The sequence below is a fragment of the Triturus cristatus genome, chromosome 4_1 (genome assembly GCF_964204655.1).
Source record: "Triturus cristatus chromosome 4_1, aTriCri1.1, whole genome shotgun sequence".
NCBI lineage: Eukaryota > Metazoa > Chordata > Amphibia > Caudata > Salamandridae > Triturus > Triturus cristatus.
In genome coordinates, this window is record NC_140585.1 from 44058674 (window position 1) to 44079086 (window position 20413).

Genomic DNA, 20413 nt, shown 5'->3' on the forward strand with positions numbered 1-20413 from the left:
AGCACCAGAGCCCACAACACTCACCTGTAAACTACTGCACAACAGCTGTGAACCGGCACAGACTTACAACACTTAGAAACCTCTGAGACATGCCTCCCGAGACAACAACACTCACCTGTAAACTACTGCACAACAGTTTGGAACCGGCACAGCCTTACAACACTTACACACCTCTGAGACACATCACCCAGAGACACCATCCGAGACCACAACACTCACCTGTAAACAACTGCACAACAGTTTGGAACCGGCACAGCCTTACAATACTTACACAGCTCTGAGACCACAATACTAGAGACCCCGACAGTCACATGTAAACTACTGCACAACAGCTTGGAACCGGCACAGCCTTGCAACACTTACATACCTCTGAGATACACCACCCTAGACCACAACACTCACTTGTAACTACTGCAAAACAGCAGTGAACCGGCACCGCTGAGGCAACACTTACACACCTCTGAGACACACCACCTGAGACCACAACACTCACCTGTAAACTACTGCACATCAGTTTGGAACCGGCAGAGCCTTGCAACACTTACACATCTCTGAGACACACCACCCGAGACCACAACAATGACCTGTAAACTGCTGCACAAGATCTGTGAACTGGCACAGCCTTGTGACACTTACACACCTCTGAGACACACTACCCAAAACCACAACACTCACCTGTGAACTTCTGCACAACTGCTAGGAACCGGCACAGGCTTTCAACACTTACACACTTCTGAGACACACCATCATAGAACACAAGACTCACCTGTTAACTACTGTTTAACAGCTGCAAACACACTTACACACCTCTGAGACACACCACCCGAGACCACAACACTGACCTGTAAACTACTGCACAACAGCTTGGAACCGGCACAGCTTTGCAACACTTAAACACCTCTGAGACACATCACCTGAGACCACAACACTCACTTGTAAACTGCTGCACAACAGCCTGAAACAGGCACAGCCTTGCAACACTTACACACCTCTGAGCCACATCACGCAAGACCACAACACTCACCTGTAAACTACTGCACAACAGTTGTGAACCAGCACAGCCGTGGCAACACTTAAACACCTCAGAGACAAACCACCTGAGAACACAACACCCGAGAGCACAACACTCACTGGTAAAATACTGCACAACAGCTTGGAACCGGTACAGCCTTGCAACCCTTACACTCTTCTGAGACACAACATCCGAGACCATAACACTCACCTGTAACTACTGCAAATCAGCTTGGAACCGGCGCAGCCTTGCAACACTTACACACCTCTGAGACACATCACCCGAGACCACAACACTCACCTGTAAACTACTGCACAACAGCTTGGAACCGGCACAGCCTTGCAACACTTACACACCTCTGAGACACACCATTGTTTAAGTAGACTAAACTAAGAGAGGGAAGGAAACGTTGGGGAACACAAAGAGAGGTGCAGAAACAATTGAATACTCAGTGACATGTACTGTCAGAGATAACATATGTATTGGTAAAGCGCACAGTCACCCAAAGTCATCTTGGCGCTGAATAACAGATGTTTATTGTTACCCAACAGTACTCATTTTATTGAGCTCAGAAGGATGACAGGCTAAGTGGACGCACCAGGATTTGTACCTCGGACCATGAGGTCAAATACACGTTAGTCCACTGAGAAAACCAGGCCCAGCCTGACATGGAGGCAGACAGAGGGGAAGAAACAGAGGAATACACAGACAGACTCACAGACAGAAAGGCAGAGAGAGAGAGAGAGACAGACAGAGAGGGAGGTAGAGAGGCAGACAGAGGCAGAGAGAGACAGGCAGATGTGGAGACAGACAGCGAGACAGAGAAAGACAGACAGAGGGGCCGAAACAATGGAATACACTGGCTCTTGCATAGACCGAGAGGGAGGTAGAGAGGCAGACAGAGGCAGAGAGACAGGCAGACAGACAGTGAGACATACAGAGAGACAGACAGTGCGGCAGAAACAATGGAATACACAGGCAGATGCACAGACAGGGAGACAAGTGGAAAGCTTTGACCTTTCACCAAAAATCTTTTATGATAATCAGACCATCACAAACATTGTGCGATGTACCCTTGTAGGATTTCATGGCACTAGTCCCATGGCTGGCCCTGGGGTGTCTGGAGCAGCAGTGCAGTGTGGGGTTTCCTTTTGTTGGCACAGTAGTCCATGTTGCATTAGTGAAGACGGTTCAGCATGGGTTGTGCTTGTAGTGCTGTGCAGTGTAGAATGCCCAGGCAGTGTCAGGACAGTGAGTGAACTATGAGACTGCCGTGCCTGCAGTGCAGTATGGGTTGAGCCTCCACCATCACTGCCGCATGAGATGTGACTGCGTTGGCAGTACAGCATGTTGCATCTGTGAAGATGGCTCTGCGTGGGACACGCGTGTAGTGTCTGTACATCGGTGGATGCTCTGGCCAGGGTACAAGTCCTAAAAAAAGAAGTGGGGGACTAACCAAGTTAGGCAGTATGGAAGTAAAATCATGGCGCGTGACATAGCGGTGCGTGACACCAGACAAAGTACATCACAACTCATGCCTCACAGGAAGTGACATCACATCCTAACACCTCAGACATGTGTTTAGCTGGTCTATCATGAGTACATTTGAGCGTGTTACAAGATTAACAAGAGAGATTTTGCATTGGGTTGTGTCAAAAAAGTGACGCAACCCCGACTTGAAATCTGTGCCTCAATTTATACATTTATGTTTTTTTTAAACTCTGCCACAAAGAAACTGACAGCAAGGAGAAATGTGGCAATACATCTGTTCTGCTTAGTTGGTTACAAAGTCTGCATTTTGAAATATCTTATGGGGTTGAGGCACCTGCTGCATAGATCTTTGGGTGCCCGGTATATCTCAGGAAATGATAATAATGGTAAGATAACTCTGGAGGTTTGCTGGACAGATTCATGCTTTTGCTAAGCCTAGTTTTGAATCAAAGTAGTACAGAGGGTTAATGTGCATCCTGCAAAGCACATCGTGTAATATGCAGATGACAGATTTTCATTTCATGTTGCTAGGTAAGTGGGTTACTCCTTTTAACACAAAGATCCTTTTGTAATTTGCCTTTCATAAACTGTAATCCTTCTAATATAGCACAGTGAGCTATAGAGAGCATGTGACTCCCACATCTTGTAACCCCCTGTCTCATGTAACACATCCTACATGTTAACTTACACACTTACACACTTACACTTTATGTCAATGTATGTTAATGTATGATGCAAAGTGCTCTGATACTCTGCATTTGGATGAGTAGCTTAAAGCGATGATAGAAATAAAACAAAAGAGTGGTATTTAAATTGTTATTTGTGCAAATACTGCGACAGGCCAAACCATCTTACATTCTTACAGTGCGTGTACATCTATTATAAGCCACTGAACAGCAGTCAAAAGCTGCCTCTCTTGAGTACCTGTGAAGTGATAAGCTGTGTGCCTTTGTTCCCCTTCCATTGCATTTGCATGTAGGTGTGAGGCCCCAGATAGCTCCTAACCAGGCTACTCCAGCAAAACAAGCATTGGCATATCCAATAGGTCTCGCTTTTGGGACCTTATAAGTGTTTAGCCATGCAACAGTTGCATAAAAGCGAGACCTATTGGCTATGCCAATGCTTGTATCTGTTTATTACTGCTCTGTAGTAATGGCTGCGCACGGGTGCCACCATTACTACATAGAAGTAATAAACAGGAAAAAAAAAACTGGCTCATGGAGAACATCAAAATGGCCGCGAAAGTGAAAGTGATCGCGATCAAATATTAAAGCGGCCGTGCTTCCGCGAAAGTGAGGCGTGCGCGCGCCGGCGCACGCCCGCGCACGCCCGCGCACATGCACTGTAGCTCTAGGCTACAGTGGTAGAATTTTTTTGAGCCCTCACAAAAAGTCTCGCCAGACGGCATGCGCTGGGTCAGGCGAGACCTAAAGAGGCCTGATCGCCACTTTACTTAGGCCTTCGTCTAGGGCCAGCAGGAATAAAAAAAAAAAGCCCCCTCCCCTCATGCACGTTGCTACATGGAACGAAAGCAGACAACGTACAGGCACTGCTGAATGTGCCCTGGTGTCTGAAACCTACACTCGGACTAATTCAGCGTTTGTCAGTGGAGCCAACTTCTTGTCAGGTTGGACGGCGTCTACCGTGTGAAATTAGAGGGTTAACGCAGTCCAACCATGTGTACCTCCGACTTGTGCCCTGGCTGTGGTGGTTTTGGTATACTACAGTCCTCTGACTACAGTACCTGTGTGTGTGTGTGTGCGTGCGTGCAGTGAGTGTACAGCAGTGGGCGCTCGGGTGGTGTCGGTACAGTACAGCCCCCTGTGTACAGTAGGTGGTTCTACACAGGCTGAGTATGCAGTGACTGTACAGCAGTGGGCGCTCTGGTGGTGTCGGTACGGTACATTCCCCTGAGTACAGTAGGTGGTTCTGCGTGGGCTGAGTGTGCAGTGACTGCACAGCAGTGGGCGCTATGGTGGTGTCGGTATGGTACAGCCCCCTGTGTACAGCAGATGGTACAGCATGGGCTGTGAGTGCAGCGACTGTACAACAGTGGGCGCTCTGGTGGTGTCGGTACGGTCCAGTCCTCTGAGTAGAGCAGCTGGTACTACATGGACTGTGTGTGTATGTGTTTGTATAGTGACAGTACCACTGTGGAAGGGGTTACATTTGTGCAGCAAGGTAACATCACACAGAAGCGATACTGTGACTAGTAGGAGAGTTGTTTCCCTGTGTGAAGTGATTGTCGCAATGCAGCCTGTGAGGCAATGACAAGTGTTTTTCTCATGTCAGCGTTGCTGTCATGCACTAATAAACTCAAATTTGAAATGTGCACTCTAGTAATAAATGTGTGGATGTGTGTTTAATAGAACACCTGCTCTAAATAATGTATTAGGCCATATTTATTTTCAGTGCTTTGGCATAAATATGTATATATAAATAAACATTATAAATAAATATATGAATATATAGACATGCGTATATAGGCCGGTGCTCTAACCCTCCTTCTGTCCCCTTGCAGCTGTGGATCAGGCCCAGAAGCCTCAGCTCACCAGTCTCCTGCAGGTCATGCTCAGCTCCTGGAACGCTGCCGCCACCCCTAACCCCAGCATCCTGCTCGCCCTGCGGCTGGCCACGGACCACAACCTGCAGGTGGAGAAGGCCATGGTCCTGAGGCTGAAGGAGAATGCCGTCCAGCGGATCGTCAACAGTAAGGAAGCCATTACCTCTTAGAAGCCTATCGGTTCTACACCTGTCTGACCCTCAGCATCTGCAGCGTCCCGCCACACTCATACCTGTCCTCAACCCGCTTCAAATTTACAACTGTAGCGGGCCAATTACGAGTCATTCATGAGTACGTGAAGTAGGACTCGCACAGTACTACAGCATGTCCTTTATTCACAGGCTCCACCATTCAGGAGCCTGGGGTAACTATGGGGTAACATCTCGTAATGCAGTGGGGCCTATTCTCAAACTGCATTTTTTGTCGTACGCTTCATAGTACCATAAAATTCCTACTCACAAACCTACATGCTGATGTCTACTCTCCGCCTCTCCTATCTCTCATGTGTGGAGATCTCCGTCCCGACTGCAGAAATCTACGCACACGTACACCTACTATTTAGTAGCAACTGAGGAAGGGATACAAGAGTGGCTCGAAAATGAGGAATATTTACTACCAAAGGTAGGGGGTTTTGGGAGGAATAAGGAGGAGTTAATGGAGGGCTAGAGAGTCATAAAGGGAGTGACATACGCCCACCCACAAACGAGTAAATCCCCTCCTAGTCACAAACAGCACTTTTGTAGTTACTACAGCCAAAGAGGAACATAACTGTACTTCAGCACCGCCCATGGCCACTCACTGGTACTGCAACACTGCTCCTTACAAAAGAATGGAACTAGGTACTCAAAATTAAAAAAGCTTCCGAAATAATATTGAAATAAATTAAATTATTGAAACAATTCAAAATATAAAAACACATAAATAATGCTAAAAATTGACTATTAGTAAAACAAAATGTATTTATTTATTTGATTTGCCTTTCATTTAATACAAAAAAGGAATGTAACATTAACATTCATTAAAACAAATTACTTTTAATTCATTCTATACATCACTTTTAGTAATATGCAATACATAATAAAATATATACTTTAGTTGGAATAATTTTATTTCAATAAATTGAAAATATTTCAATTTGTAATTTGCACTTTCATTATTAATGCTATTTTCTTTACATTGCTCTTTATTTAAAATAAACATGTAAATATTTAAAATTAACTAAACTTTTTCTAATTTTTGTTTAATAAACTTTAAAACTTTTCCCTATTTTATCAAAGGGAGGTCTTTATTCAATTGCGGAGGTCTCCCTCAAGTGTGTGGAACATCAATTAGGGTTGTAAAGTCACTACTAGCAGTAACTTTATGGTCATATTTGACATTTATTCTGACTCCAATCCCTATTTCAGAAGTGGGGACATGTAAGTCTTCACTTTTGAGTAGAGTTTGCATTTGTCAATGATGAATAGCCAGATGTAGTAAAGTTAATCAAAATCAAAGGAGTAAATTTACTTGTAATAAATCAAAACTTGCAGATTATAATAAATCAAAACTTGCAGATTTACCTTTGTGAACAAGCTCTAGAGAGTTACTGTGCCCCATCAACCATGAAGCTCTATTAGAGACCATGAGGGACTCAAAAAAATGCCAAAATAATGACATTATGGCCTTTCATACATATAATTTGATTCTTTCTATGCACAACCAACTTCATACACTGAGCTAGTCATAGTTAGTGTAGAAGTTTAGGTTTTGAATAGGACCCCTTCTTTTTGGGTCCTGATGAATGACACTGGCCTGTGCGGCCCCTCTGTACTGGCAGAAACATGTTGACCATATAGAGACCCTAATGTCCAGCTCTTGTTTTAATCTCACTGTAGGGAGCACTAACCAAATAGGTTTATTGTTAACTTTGAGATATTTTTATGTCACCACAATTGTAAGGTAGCTGTACTATTCCCTAAAATATCTTCTTCACATTCTCAAAATTTGATCTCAATCAAGAGGTCACATATTTTGAAACCTTTTGGGGCAAACTAGATCCCATGACCTGCCCAACAAGGAGCAAACCCCGATGATGGAGCATGCCACTAAAGTGAGGGAGGGTCTTTGAGTCTTAGAATTCTATTCATTCATTCACCTACGAAGAAACATTCACCTCTCTCTCCCTTTGTGGAACATTGTACCTTTTGATCTTGAGAGTCTAAGCTGTGGGCATGTGTGATGGACCCCTCTAGAAATTCCTGCCACTCCCTTATTGATGATGAATGTTACATTTTTAATCACCTGACAGAAATTGGGCCCTTCAATGTCATACAATAGAGATTGAAAACATACAAAAAATGAACAGTTCACAGTCAATGTCTTCTTCAATCTTGGAGTCAAATGTTCTTATTGTCATCTCTGGCATCACACATAAGTCTTAAAAATCTGTTAGATTTCAAGTCAAAAGAACAAAATCAAATTAATTTACATATAAAAACCCCTTCAATCTCTACTGATATGCATGTGAACTCCTTGATAGAAAATTAAATTAAACGGATAGTGTAAAAAAAACATATAAAAAATAAAACCAAAACATTGTCGAATAATGACTATAAGGTTAAAAGGTTAATGGAGTTAAAAATCCAGTTTACAGACAAAACTTGAAGTACACCATTTAATCTAAGTTAAAGGCCACAGCCCACTCTTTGTGTACTTGATGCCTTTAATTTAAAATTTTGTTAAAATGCATTGAGTGAATTTTCCAATATTATTGTATTTTATCTAGTAATTTAGTAGATCTTTGAATGCTAAAAACAACCCATTTCCAGGTAAGAGGCGTACAGGTGCATTTCACACTGTTTCTGTACCTAGGTCCAAGGGATTTTCCCCCAGCCTATTGGTGGAGGCCTCCATCACCAACCATGATGGCACCAAATATTCATCATCAAGTGATTTTCTTAGAGGAGTCAAAATGTAGTCAAATTTCACTCTTTCTGAAAGAAATGTTTTCCTGAGATGAGTTGCACCAGCAATTTTGTAAAGGTGCCCAATGGCACCAAAATGTGTTATCACATGCCTGAACTTAAACGGATTATGCATTATATATTGGTAGTAAAGCAGTAAAGCAATGACCGTGAAGGTAATCCTTGGTTAGAAGAAGACTCCAGGATGGGCAGAGCGGGAGAGTCTTGATATGAGACAGCCTGAGAAATGGGGCTAGAGACATACTGACTGAGATGGAGACTGAGAAAGGAGTGGAGTACCGGAGGCCAAAAGAGCAATAGATAAAGAGAGATCCAGAAAAGGATTTGGAATAAGGGCCTGGTCTAGATACTGACGCATGAGAGGCAGAACTACGGATAGAGCGAGGCAAAGATTAAGAGACAGGCACAGAGACAAACACGAGACACAGATTTTGAGGAACACGCAGGTTATGCTTGAGAGAGCCTCAAATTGAGAGGGAGAATCGATTCGCAGAAGTCTGCTTTGAAGTAAATTGGGGGATTCCTGCGGGTGGGCTGGCAACAGGGTTCAGACTGGAACCTTTGAAGGCATTCGGTGCTATTGCTATGTAAGACCTATAGCAGGCCTGTACGTGTGAACGTGATTCACTGTTCTAGTGGGCTCGAGAGCAGCTCTTTCAGGGCCGGAGGTGTGTAGTCCATTTCCTCAAGTTCAAGGTAGGTATGTCTGCCTGGCTCTGTCTCTTGTGGCATCTTCCTCTTGCCAGAGAAAGTCATTGGGGCGATGATGAGGCAATTAAAGAAGGACTATTATGAGCATTTGTAAAGCACGCTATCACCCATAAGGGTATCCTGGTGTGGGGCCCTGCCTAGGGTACATTGGTTAATTGAAAAGCCAGGTTTTCAGCTTCTTTTTAAAATTCAAGAAGAGAGGAGGAGGCTATGATGTGGAGTGGGAAGTTGTTCAACACCTTAGGAGTGATGTAAGAGAATGCCTATCCTCCTGATCTGGTTCTGTGTCTGTATGGGATGTAAGTGAGTAGGGGTCCTGAGGAGCAGAGGTGTCTGGGCTGTTGGTGGAAGGAGACGCAACTGTTCAGGTAGTTGGGGCTTAAGTTGTGTTGAGCCTTGAATGTATGTGTGAGGAGTTTGAAATTAGGGCATTTGTGTTTTGGGCATCAGTGGAGCTTTTTGAGGTATGGTGTGAAATTAGTCTGGCTGCTGAGTTCCGGATGGCTTGTAGTCTTCTGTGAAGTTCCTTGCGGATCCTGACACACAGGATGTTTTCATAGACCAATTTTCTGGTGACTAGGGCGTGAGTGGTTGTGTTTTGGGAGTCATTTGGAGATCTTCGTCAGCTTCTTTAGGTGTAGAAGCAGGATGCATTGACAGTGTTAACTTGTGAGGTCATGTCCAGTTCTCTGTCGACGATAAATCCGAGTTTCCTGGTGTGGGTGCTGGGTGTGGGCCTGAGTTTTGGCGGCCACCAGTGGAAGTCCCATGGTAAGGTGTTCTTGCCAAAGATCACTACTTCTGTCTTGCCAGAAGAAGGAGACAGTGCAGCGAAGTGCGGGTCCTTGGGCGCCAATGTCATGCAGGCACCTGATGAGGATGGTGTGTGAGACCATGTGAAATGCTGTAGAGAGGTCTAGGGGAATGAAGGCTGCTGTGTCTCTTCTGTCAAGGATCCTGCAGAGGCCGTTTATACCACCAATGAGCGCAGTTTCTGGACTGTAGTTATACCTGAATCCGGACTTCATGGCGTCGAGGAACTACTGGTTACTGAGGTGGTCGGTGAGGCATTGGTTGATTAGTTCTCTAGGACCTTTTCCGGGTGTGGTAGGAGGGAGATGGGTCTGTAGTTCCGGAGCGTGGCTGGGTCAGTGGATAGTTCCATCAGCACGGGGGTGACGGTGGTGTGTTTCCAGGCTAGTGGAAATGTGGCTGCGCCGATAGAGGCATGGAGGATGGATGTTAGTGCTCGCTGATCGGTAGGAAACCTTTGGTGAAGGCTTGGTGGGGACATGGGTCAGATGAGGCCCTGAGTGGATGGCCTTCATGATATTGGCAAACTGATTGAGATTATGAGAAGTAGACAAAGAGAAAAATATTGGGAGATGGATCCAAACAAAAATACAGTGACAATTATGTACAGATATTTCCAAAGGTAAAGACAAATATCATTGGATAGATCCAGACAAAGCGACAGAGGGATTACTTTTGAGAGAATGATCTAAAGACTGAAAGAGTAAAACAAGTAAATAGAGGTAACATTAAAGATAAAGACAATTTCTGAGAAAGAAATCGAAATATTGACACACAAACACAACTATTGAGAGACACAGCCAAACAATAAGACATAGAGACAAGTGCTGGAAACAGATTAAATTAGTAGAGAGAACTACAGAGACACTCCCAAAGACATAGAAACAGATATTGAGGAACAAACCAAAAGATAGAGACAGAGCAGCAACTATTGAGAGAGCGGTCCAGGGACTGAGACATAGATGTAGCTATAGCTCTACAGGGGCAGATCCAAAGAAAGGCGAGAGAATACAGCTTCTGAGACTCAACTGCTAATGCTAATCTACAGGAACCTAAGCAACATGAGAGAGATAGTGAACGAGAGACATTGTCAGAGATGGAAATGACAGGAGAAACATGATAAAACTGAGGCTGGAGATACTGAATCAGAAGCTGCCACAGATGGACACATTGAGGTTTTCACCAGCAGATGAAGTGATATATGTCTTCTTTTGTAGACGAGGACTTCTCTTCGGGGCTGGTGGCGCTCTACGTGCTGGCTCTGCAGGCTTCCTGTGAGAACCCCCGGAATGTGACAGCTTTGAACACCAACATTGACCTGGTGCAAATCCTGGAAGACAAGTACCAGGAAGAACTAAGGAACATTGGTGAGTTGCGGCCATTTGTCTCCTTCACCTGGGGATATTAACATCCTCAGAGTTCTATTGTCTCTCTCTCTGTCCCTCTCACTCCCTTCTCCCTCATTGTTCGAATCCCTTCTCTTTTTCGATGCTTCTTTCATTCTCTTGCTCTCTTCCCTTTACTATCTGCTCCCCGTCGCTCTCCATCATTCCCTCTCTCTCTACAGCTCTACTGTACTCCCCTGTACTGTACTCCCCTCCTCTGTTTTATTCTCTCTTTCTGTTTCTCATCCTTTTCCACTTCTTTCTCTCTGTCACTCTCTCTTGCCTCACACCTGCCCTTCTACTTTGCTAATGTGTCTTTTTCCTGCCTGTCCTTGTCTCTTTCCATCTTCACCCTTTCCCTGTACAAGTCTAGCCTATCTCATCCCTACTTTTCTTTCCTTCTCCATGCTTTTCATGCCCTACCTCTAGCCTGACGCCCTATCCTTTCTCCACCTATCTTACTCCCTAGGACACATTTCTCTCCTGCACATCTCTGTTGTCGCTCCATCTCACCCGCCTCACCACATACCTCTCTTCTCTGCACTCTCACCTCTCTTTTCATTGTTTATCTTCCACCTCCACATCTCTGTGGTTAATCTCTCGTCCTCCTCCAATGCATCTCCCCAACACCATCTTCTGTCTCTCTCCTCTCAACCTTTAACTCTACTCTTTCTACCTCCTAAATAGCCATTTCTTTCATTCTCTTTTTTTGCCTCCACAACTGTAGCCCTACCTTCTTCACCTGTCCTTTCCTCTTGCTTTCTTGCCTCTAACCACTATTATTCTCTTCACTACCTCTGTCCCTTCCCTCTCTGCCTCTTTTCATTGCCTCCTCACCACTATCTCCCCACTTCTTTGTCTACTCTCTCTATCTCCATAAAGCTTACTCCTTTCTGCCCAAAAGAACCTTCCAAATGTGAGAGTTTCCCCAATGGCAACAATCCTCATTATGCTCCATGTTTTTATCAAACAATTCCATTGTATCAAGCGAGGGAGCTGCCCTCACCAGCAAAGCCAAGAGCATCTCCCACATACACTCAAGCCAATGATCGTCTACAAACGGCAGACAATTAAATAGGAACACTCACAGGTCTGATACTAGCTGGAGAGAAGGTACACCGGGATGAGGTGTGCTCTGCACAATTATAGGTAGCAGTGGCGTACCGCTAAATGATGCCTCCCCTGAGAATGGGCTCAACGGGGGACCACTGAACTGTTGGGCCCCCCTACACTGCAGGGATCTCCTCGATAAAGCAGAGAGGTTTTACCGAGCGTTTAACTATTTCTTATTGCATACAAATGAACGCATTCTGCAAGGCATGCAAGTGCATGACTTAGAGGGTGAGGGGCCCCTCCACAGCAAGAAACCCTGGGGGCCCCCACACGGCGGGGGTTGCCTCTGATGTGCCCCTGATAAGTAGTCTGATGTCCCTGAACCATCACCCAATTGTGTACCTGTCCACAGCAATAAGCTACTCATCACACATTGAACAGGCAAGGAATCACTGAAGAATCTGCAATATGCCATTGGCCAATGGAGGACTTTAATGTGGCTCCCACTGCAGGTGCCAACAAGCTGCATACTATGACCAGTTCTTGGCATCTCACAGTGACAATCTGATATGGGATGATATTCACAAAGCACATCCCAACAGGTCTCTCCACCATGTCTCCCTCCAACCTATGCCTGCGTAGGGCCATGAACCTGCCACAAAAATAACTCAGAATGGACAAGCAGGTAAAGTAACCAGTCAAGTGGACAATGATCATAACTAAAACCATAAAGAGACCTGTGGAGCAGCTCAAAGCTACACCCTAAAAGAAAAACATAAACTGCGCTCCTCTCACGCACTTCTTCAACCATCAAACCCCTATGCGCTGCATCCCATAACATGATAATGCACCTCGGTGGATATCACACATGACATGGAAACACTTCCCACATAGGATCAAAAACAGGACCACACACTTCCAACCACTCAACCTATCCGGTGTCACGTGTTACCCGCGTAGGCAAGTGCTTCTGCCCTCTCATGGTGGTAATAAGCGCTGTATCAATGTTGCAATACAAGACAATGTACTTACCTGAGCTTAACTTTAACTTTCTCTACGTAAATTGCGTCTGCAACATTATTAGACCAACTTGAGAGAATCATGAAACCTAAACGAGCAAAGGTTTGTGGTGTTGGTGAAATCACTGGGGCAGTGGGACCCAGGGAGCGCCCTAGAAGCCTCAGTTTGAGGCATGAGAATACTCGCCAATGATTATAATTACAGTTCTTTCTGTTTAAATATATTTGAAGGATTGTTCTAGCTGTAGGTTTGTTGTTCTCACCAAAGATAATAAGTGTGTAATGAGTCCATATGGGGCCGCCTGGTGCTGGCAGCAAACATGTGATCAGACCAGCCTCGCACCACTCAACTGGTCCAATGACTTTTCACACAAATAACCTTAAGTATCCAACACAGTCAGAGGCCCCCAATATTAATGCATTCATATAGGATCCCAGCCATTTCCACTGCCTGACTGTCCCTACTATAGTTTTGTTTAAACAAAATCTAAAAGTGAAAGAAAGTGAATTATTTTGCCTCAAATAGAGCCAGGCTCGGTGGTGCATTGTAGCATGTGTGGACCCACCTCAGATAGAGCCAGGCTCGGTGGTGCATTGTAGCATGTGTGGACCCACCTCAGATAGAGCCAGACTCGGTGGTGCATTGTAGCATGTGTGGACCCACCTCAGATAGAGCCAGGCTCGGTGGTGCATTGTAGCATGTGTGGACCCACCTCAGATAGAGCCAGGCTCGGTGGTGCATTGTAGCATGTGTGGACCCACCTCAGATAGAGCCAGGCTCGGTGGTGCATTGTAGCATGTGTGGACCCACCTCAGATAGAGCCAGGCTCGGTGGTGCATTGTAGCATGTGTGGACCCACCTCAGATAGAGCCAGGCTCGGTGGTGCATTGTAGCATGTGTGGACCCACCTCAGATAGAGCCAGGCTCGGTGGTGCATTGTAGCATGTGTGGACCCACCTCAGATAGAGCCAGGCTCGGTGGTGCATTGTAGCATGTGTGGACCCACCTCAGATAGAGCCAGGCTCGGTGGTGCATTGTAGCATGTGTGGACCCACCTCAGATAGAGCCAGGCTCGGTGGTGCATTAGAGCATGTGTGGACCCACCTCAGATAGAGCCAGGCTCGGTGGTGCATTATATCATGTGTGGACCCCATTTTTGCACCAGGATTAATGAGACCAAGAGAGGTTGTGTAGGTCCCAGGAGCACTGAGAATGGGTCCAAGATAACTGCTGTGGAATGCATTCCCCCTGGACCCAGGCATTCATCTATGTTCTCTCATTGTACCCCTCTCTCACAGAAGAGCAGGGCCGTCCACTCTCCAACGACTTCCAGATTGGCCTGGACATCATAGCGCTCTGCCTCCAAGATGTGCCTGTAAATGTCTCCCCTGTCCTGGATACCGGCAGTGTCAACATGGGTCACGGGGACCAGGATAGCTTCTCTGTTGGTGAGTCAAGGTTGTTCTCGTCCAGTGGTTTGAATCAGTAGATGCTACTAGTCAAGTCATGCTTTGAAGATGGCCAATGGTTGCACTTACAGAGCCAGTTCTTGAGAAGAGCCTGTTCTTTCTTACAGACACCGCTGCGGTCGTGGTCTTGGGCCTGACGTGTGTGGTTAGGAGAGGGGACATCACCCCAGAGGAGACAGAAGCCATCACACACACCCTGAGATCCTTGGTGCAGAAAATTCTAAATCAGTCCCAAAGCGATGGTGAGATTGGAAACCTTTACAGCACCGGGCTAGCCATGCAGGTGAGACACTTCAAAAGATCACAGATCGCTTACTTCCAATCTACTTGGACAATCTACCTTCTCCACTGGTTTTAATGCGTGTTCTATTTCAACCATCTCAAAATCCTTTTCAACTCTTTTTATTACTTCCATACTTGAGACTAACAAAACCCTATCACAGGGCAGTCACTTTAAAAATGGAGTATCCCGCACATTCATCCACCCACAGCTCTGTTCATCTCAGCTGCTTTGTCCCAAGCCCACCTCAGATGCCTTGACCCTCTGCCAATGAACCTGTCACTGCTCCCTTCAAGGCAGCTCATCAAGGCAGAAAAGCACCTCTCTCACCTGGTGGCCAAAGCCTGGAATAACCTTCCCCCTGTACCTCAGGACCGCCCGGACGCTCCAGCAATTCTAGAAATGACCCAGGACCTGGATGTTCGTCTCGAGACCCTCATGAGTGATTTGCTGTGCTTTACAAAAACCCAGATTGATTGATGGGGAAAGCTCTCTCCTAAGAATTCTCCCTGTCATGTTCACCCCAATGTGATTTGAGCAGTAGCGGCTGGCAGGGAATGAGGGTGGAGAGGCGGGGGGGATGGTGGGTTTGGCCTGGGACAAAATAATTTCTTTTTTTTTTAAATGCACCTGTTCTGCCGGCTGTGTCTCTCCTCTGCTTCTTGAGTCCAGGAACCAGGAAGCCCCCAGGCCATGGATCGGCGCTCAGATATGGACTGGGGTCCTGGGCATGTTCCCCACCAGGCTGTGTAAAACAGCTTGGTGGGGAACATGCAAAGTGTGCAGGACTGTTTGACCAGGCCAAGACAGCCTGCCAAGTGGTCATGGGTACTTCGGAGTGTGCAAACCACTCCTCCCCCCTCTGCCTCCAGCCCCGCCTGCCCTAACCCAGCCCCGAATCTGCGAACAATAGAATGATATTAACCACGTTATTATAATTTTATTTTTCCTGCTCAAAGAGCTGTGGGGTGACGCTCCTCCGCCTTAGCGGAGGAGCCACCCCTGTTTTGGAGCCTTCAGGCCCAGTAGCCCCCCTTCACCAGAAAAACAAATGTGGCCTTTTCAGAGAGAAGGAGACTGGGCAGATGTGTGTCATTCCTCCTCCAGCGAGTTATGATCTGTCACATGGGGAGTGCTGGGAGTCGGACACGCTGTCAGAGGAACTCTTATTTACAGCTGATGGTAAAGTAGACCCCACCCTCGTACCTCAATTCAACACACACACTCAGCGGGCCTGATTCACAGACGTAAAGTTAGACTTTTGGTCTGAGTTTAGACCAAAAGTCGAACTTTATAACTTTTCGGAATTCACAAAGGTAAGTTACGAGTAGTATCTTTACGTCTGCGCTCGGGCGGAATTTCCGCACTCTGGGCAGAGATCAGACCTGAGTGTGGAGATTCCTCTCCGCGTGGGGAAATTCCACTCCTGATTTTGCCCTGAGTGTGGAAACTACGCCCCGATTGCATACGTAAACATACTACCCGTCACTTAGCTTTGTGAATACTGAAAGGCGTGAACTTAGACTTCTGAGCTAGGTTTACCTTTGTGAATCGGGCCCAGTGGTTTCACAATTATATCGTTTTTTATTATTTCAGTACTTGTCTATATAACAAATGTATCAGAGGGATCATAATTAATGCAAACAACGCAGAAGACAATGCATATTAGGGTGAAAGTTAACGCGGCGTCCATCATATTTCATCACACATCCCTAAGCTGCTCATCTCTTTCTATGCATTGTGTCTCCAATAGATCTGGGCATCCACAAATGGCTGTATTAATTCACAAAGTGTTATATGCCAAGCCATGTTTAGTAAGCTATGCTGTCATTGGGTCAACAGTGGGGATTCATCTCTCATCATCTTCACTCATTGGCCAGTGCATGTTCTAACCCCACCCCTGAGCCAATACCCTACATCTTTCTTGCTATGGTGTCTTGCAGAGCCAAGAGGCGTCACTCCTGCTCACTTCCTGCTTTGCTGCAATGACGTACGTGCAGAAAGCCCCCCTTTCAAAGGCTGCAGAATGCTCCTTTCTCTTTCTTTCACCCACGCTGGTACTCTGTAAGGTCATTTTTCCTTGCAGTCATGGTGACAACATGTGCACCAGGAAGGTGGAAAGTTTCCCTTCTCTGCCTTGTTGGTTTAAGAGTCAGAAACTCTTGGAGTTTATAAACCGAGGTATGGTGATGGAGCAGACACGTGTCAGCATCACTGTGCACACAGTCTGCCTTCCCACCCCCCATGTGTATCCACACGTTCTCTAATGTTAAATGCAGTCATGTTTACGTACCATGAGGCCCGGCTTCCATGGAACATGCCCTGCCACATATGAATGAATGAATGAATGAAAGTGATTTTGTATTGCGCAACTTAGCCCAATGGGCGTCAAGGCTCCTAACCAGATAAAACTGACTTAAAAATAAAAACTAGAAGAGCTTACTGGTAGGCTTTTATAAAATACCAAGTTTTGAGAGCCTTCCTGAAAAGGGCAAGAGAGGGTTGCGACTTAATCTCCAAAGGGAGATTATTCCAGAGTAGAGGTGCAGCAATAGAAAAAGCTCTACTCCCCCATCTGACCTTCTTAAAACGAGGAACTGCCAGCTGATTAGAATCTGAGGACCGGAGATGCCTACTAGGAATGTAACGGGTCAGCAAGGATCCCAGAGCATCTGTGGGACCAGCCTGCAGGGCTCTATAAGTAAGGCAGAGAAGTTTAAAAGAGATTCTGAAAGTATGACATGCAGATCCGCTACCATTCATGCATTCACCGTCAGCTCACCCGTGTTCTCTCGCCATGATCTCTCCCAGTCCAGTCCTGGCCACTGCTCGCTTAGGCCCTCCCACCTGGCCATCCAAAGAGCTCTCCAGGTCCACACCATTCAAGGGCTTCTTGTGCATACAAAACTAAGCGGAATATTTATGAAAATAGTGGCGCAATCCACCCTGCTGCCCAGAACTGCATCACTGGGGAAGGGTATTTATCCAATACGGTGCATTCCGGTCCTTTCCCCTTGCCTTGCGCTGGTGCCATTTTGGAAGGCGAGCATCATGCGAGAGGCGTTTTCCTCTTTGTATGTGAGCTGCAGAATACAGTACATGTAGAAAGAGAAATAAACGAGGAGAAATAAAGATATTTCTCCTCGTTACGCCTCACCTGCGGAGGAATACGATTTTGGCACATTCCCATGTTTACAAGTCCTTGTAAATCTGAGAAGGCATCAAAAACCATGGGGTTTCCTTCACGCTCCCTGTGCCCAGGACGCTACGCTGCTTGTGGGGGCCTTGGATCGCCTAAAAAACGGGACTGCGAGGACCTTGGAGCATTGCGCTCCGCTAACTCGGCTCACCTGCTCCTCTTCCCGCTGGTCACTCCACCCACGCCACGCCTCGCGGCCCCCGCTGCGCGGGAGCCGCTCGCAGGCTTCATCACCATTTAAAAACTTGGCTGGTGTACTGCAGGTTGGGTTTCCTTCACGCTCCCTGTGCCCAGGACGCTACGCTGCTTGTGGGGGCCTTGGATCGCCTAAAAAACGGGACTGCGAGGACCTTGGAGCATTGCGCTCCGCTAACTCGGCTCACCTGCTCCTCTTCCCGCTGGTCACTCCACCCACGCCACGCCTCGCGGCCCCCGCTGCGCGGGAGCCGCTCGCAGGCTTCATCACCATTTAAAAACTTGGCTGGTGTACTGCAGGTTGGGTTTCCTTCACGCTCCCTGTGCCCAGGACGCTACGCTGCTTGTGGGGGCCTTGGATCGCCTAAAAAACGGGACTGCGAGGACCTTGGAGCATTGCGCTCCGCTAACTCGGCTCACCTGCTCCTCTTCCCGCTGGTCACTCCACCCACGCCACGCCTCGCGGCCCCCGCTGCGCGGGAGCCGCTCGCAGGCTTCATCACCATTTAAAAACTTGGCTGGTGTACTGCAGGTTGGGTTTCCTTCACGCTCCCTGTGCCCAGGACGCTACGCTGCTTGTGGGGGCCTTGGATCGCCTAAAAAACGGGACTGCGAGGACCTTGGAGCATTGCGCTCCGCTAACTCGGCTCACCTGCTCCTCTTCCCGCTGGTCACTCCACCCACGCCACGCCTCGCGGCCCCCGCTGCGCGGGAGCCGCTCGCAGGCTTCATCACCATTTAAAAACTTGGCTGGTGTACTGCAGGTTGGGTTTCCTTCACGCTCCCTGTGCCCAGGACGCTACGCTGCTTGTGGGGGCCTTGGATCGCCTAAAAAACGGGACTGCGAGGACCTTGGAGCATTGCGCTCCGCTAACTCGGCTCACCTGCTCCTCTTCCTAAAGCCCCGCCCCCCTCATTATTTATTTCCGGCTACGTACTTCCGCAGCGCGGATCGCAGCGCGGGCGAAGCCCGGGCCAAGGGCGGGCCCGTTGTAGCCCGTTCGAGCCCGCAAGAGACCGGACCGGGCTACGTCCCTTTCATTCACGGACTTGGGTGCAGGTTTGAACTGGGCTTAATATTCACACTGCTGTTTTGTTTGCTGGTTGATAGAGTTTAGCGGGTACAGTGGGAGTTAGGCATTGCTTGACATAGTGGTGGGTGCTCTAACGCAATTTTCCCCCTATACTCTGAGCTTAGCGCAATGGCCACCAAAACGGGCAGGAATCTTGCTCGCAATGACAACCTCACGGGCACCTTAGATAATTTCATCATCAGAGCTAACTCAGTGATAGATCAGGGCATAGTTCTTATGGAACGAAGGGTTTCGCAAGAACTTGCTCAGGCCAGACGTTCTTCTCTGGGTCCTTTAGCCTCTGTTTGTACTCCCCGAGCCATTGAGGGTACTCCCAACTGTACAGGCGCCAAATCATCCACACTCCCACTGACCCAATTCATAGATGACACACCACAGAGTGACACCACGAGTTGCGATGAACTAATAACATCACCGAAAGCTAGATCCCCTCCACCGCTGTGTTCAGGCCCTACCCTGCGAAACAAGAAGGATAAAACTCTGATAGTGCCTTCGAAGAATAAATCCAAAGCTCCTAGTGGGAAAAGAACCTATCCTGGGGGTAATAAAACCTCAAAGCGTCGGGATAATCTAACGACTGAAGTTCCCATCATGTTAAGTGAAGATTCTGAGTCATGCACCCCGCACCTAGCTGCCCCTACTGTTACGGTTGATGCAAGCGCTTCTTCCAACATTTCGCTACAAACTGAAGGGGTTGTAACATTGTTGCAACTTAACTCATTGCTGCACACCCTACTCGATCCCATTCTTATTAGGTTAGATAGCATAACAACCCACCTGGCACAGCTTGAGATTCATATCAATGGTGCACTTGGAAATGTCCACAATAACACACAATTGCAATGCTCCTGCCAATGCAACCACAATAGCAGGCCGGATGGGATATCCCCAGTTGCACCCTTAAATAATTCAAATACTCAGCGACTGTCTAACCACCCTGTAACAGATCAGGCAGCTTCTGACCATATTGTTAACCCAGCACCCCTCCAAACTGAAGACAGGGCCATTAACACCCAACTACCTGCTCCTATTATTCCAGCATCTGCTCTTGTGGCAAAAGGCAGTGTCAGTGGAAGTTCGTCTAGAAGGGGAGATCTGGGAGAGGTACCTGGGCCTATTTTGACAATTGATTTACCTCCCGAATCTTGCCCCCTTGTGGTCG

At 47.0% G+C, this 20413-nt stretch overlaps 1 protein-coding gene across 1 annotated transcript in view; it reads left to right on the forward strand.

Annotated features, from left to right (window-relative positions):
- LOC146839428 (transcobalamin-1-like) overlaps positions 1-20413 on the forward strand; it is a 96589-nt gene that overhangs the window by 30208 nt on the left and 45968 nt on the right. Inside the window, exons 2-5 of the mRNA XM_085651476.1 lie at positions 5025-5213; positions 10774-10923; positions 14313-14462; positions 14591-14766. Of these exons, the coding sequence (XP_085507602.1) occupies positions 5025-5213; positions 10774-10923; positions 14313-14462; positions 14591-14766 (665 nt within the window). The remainder of the gene's footprint in view (positions 1-5024; positions 5214-10773; positions 10924-14312; positions 14463-14590; positions 14767-20413) is intronic.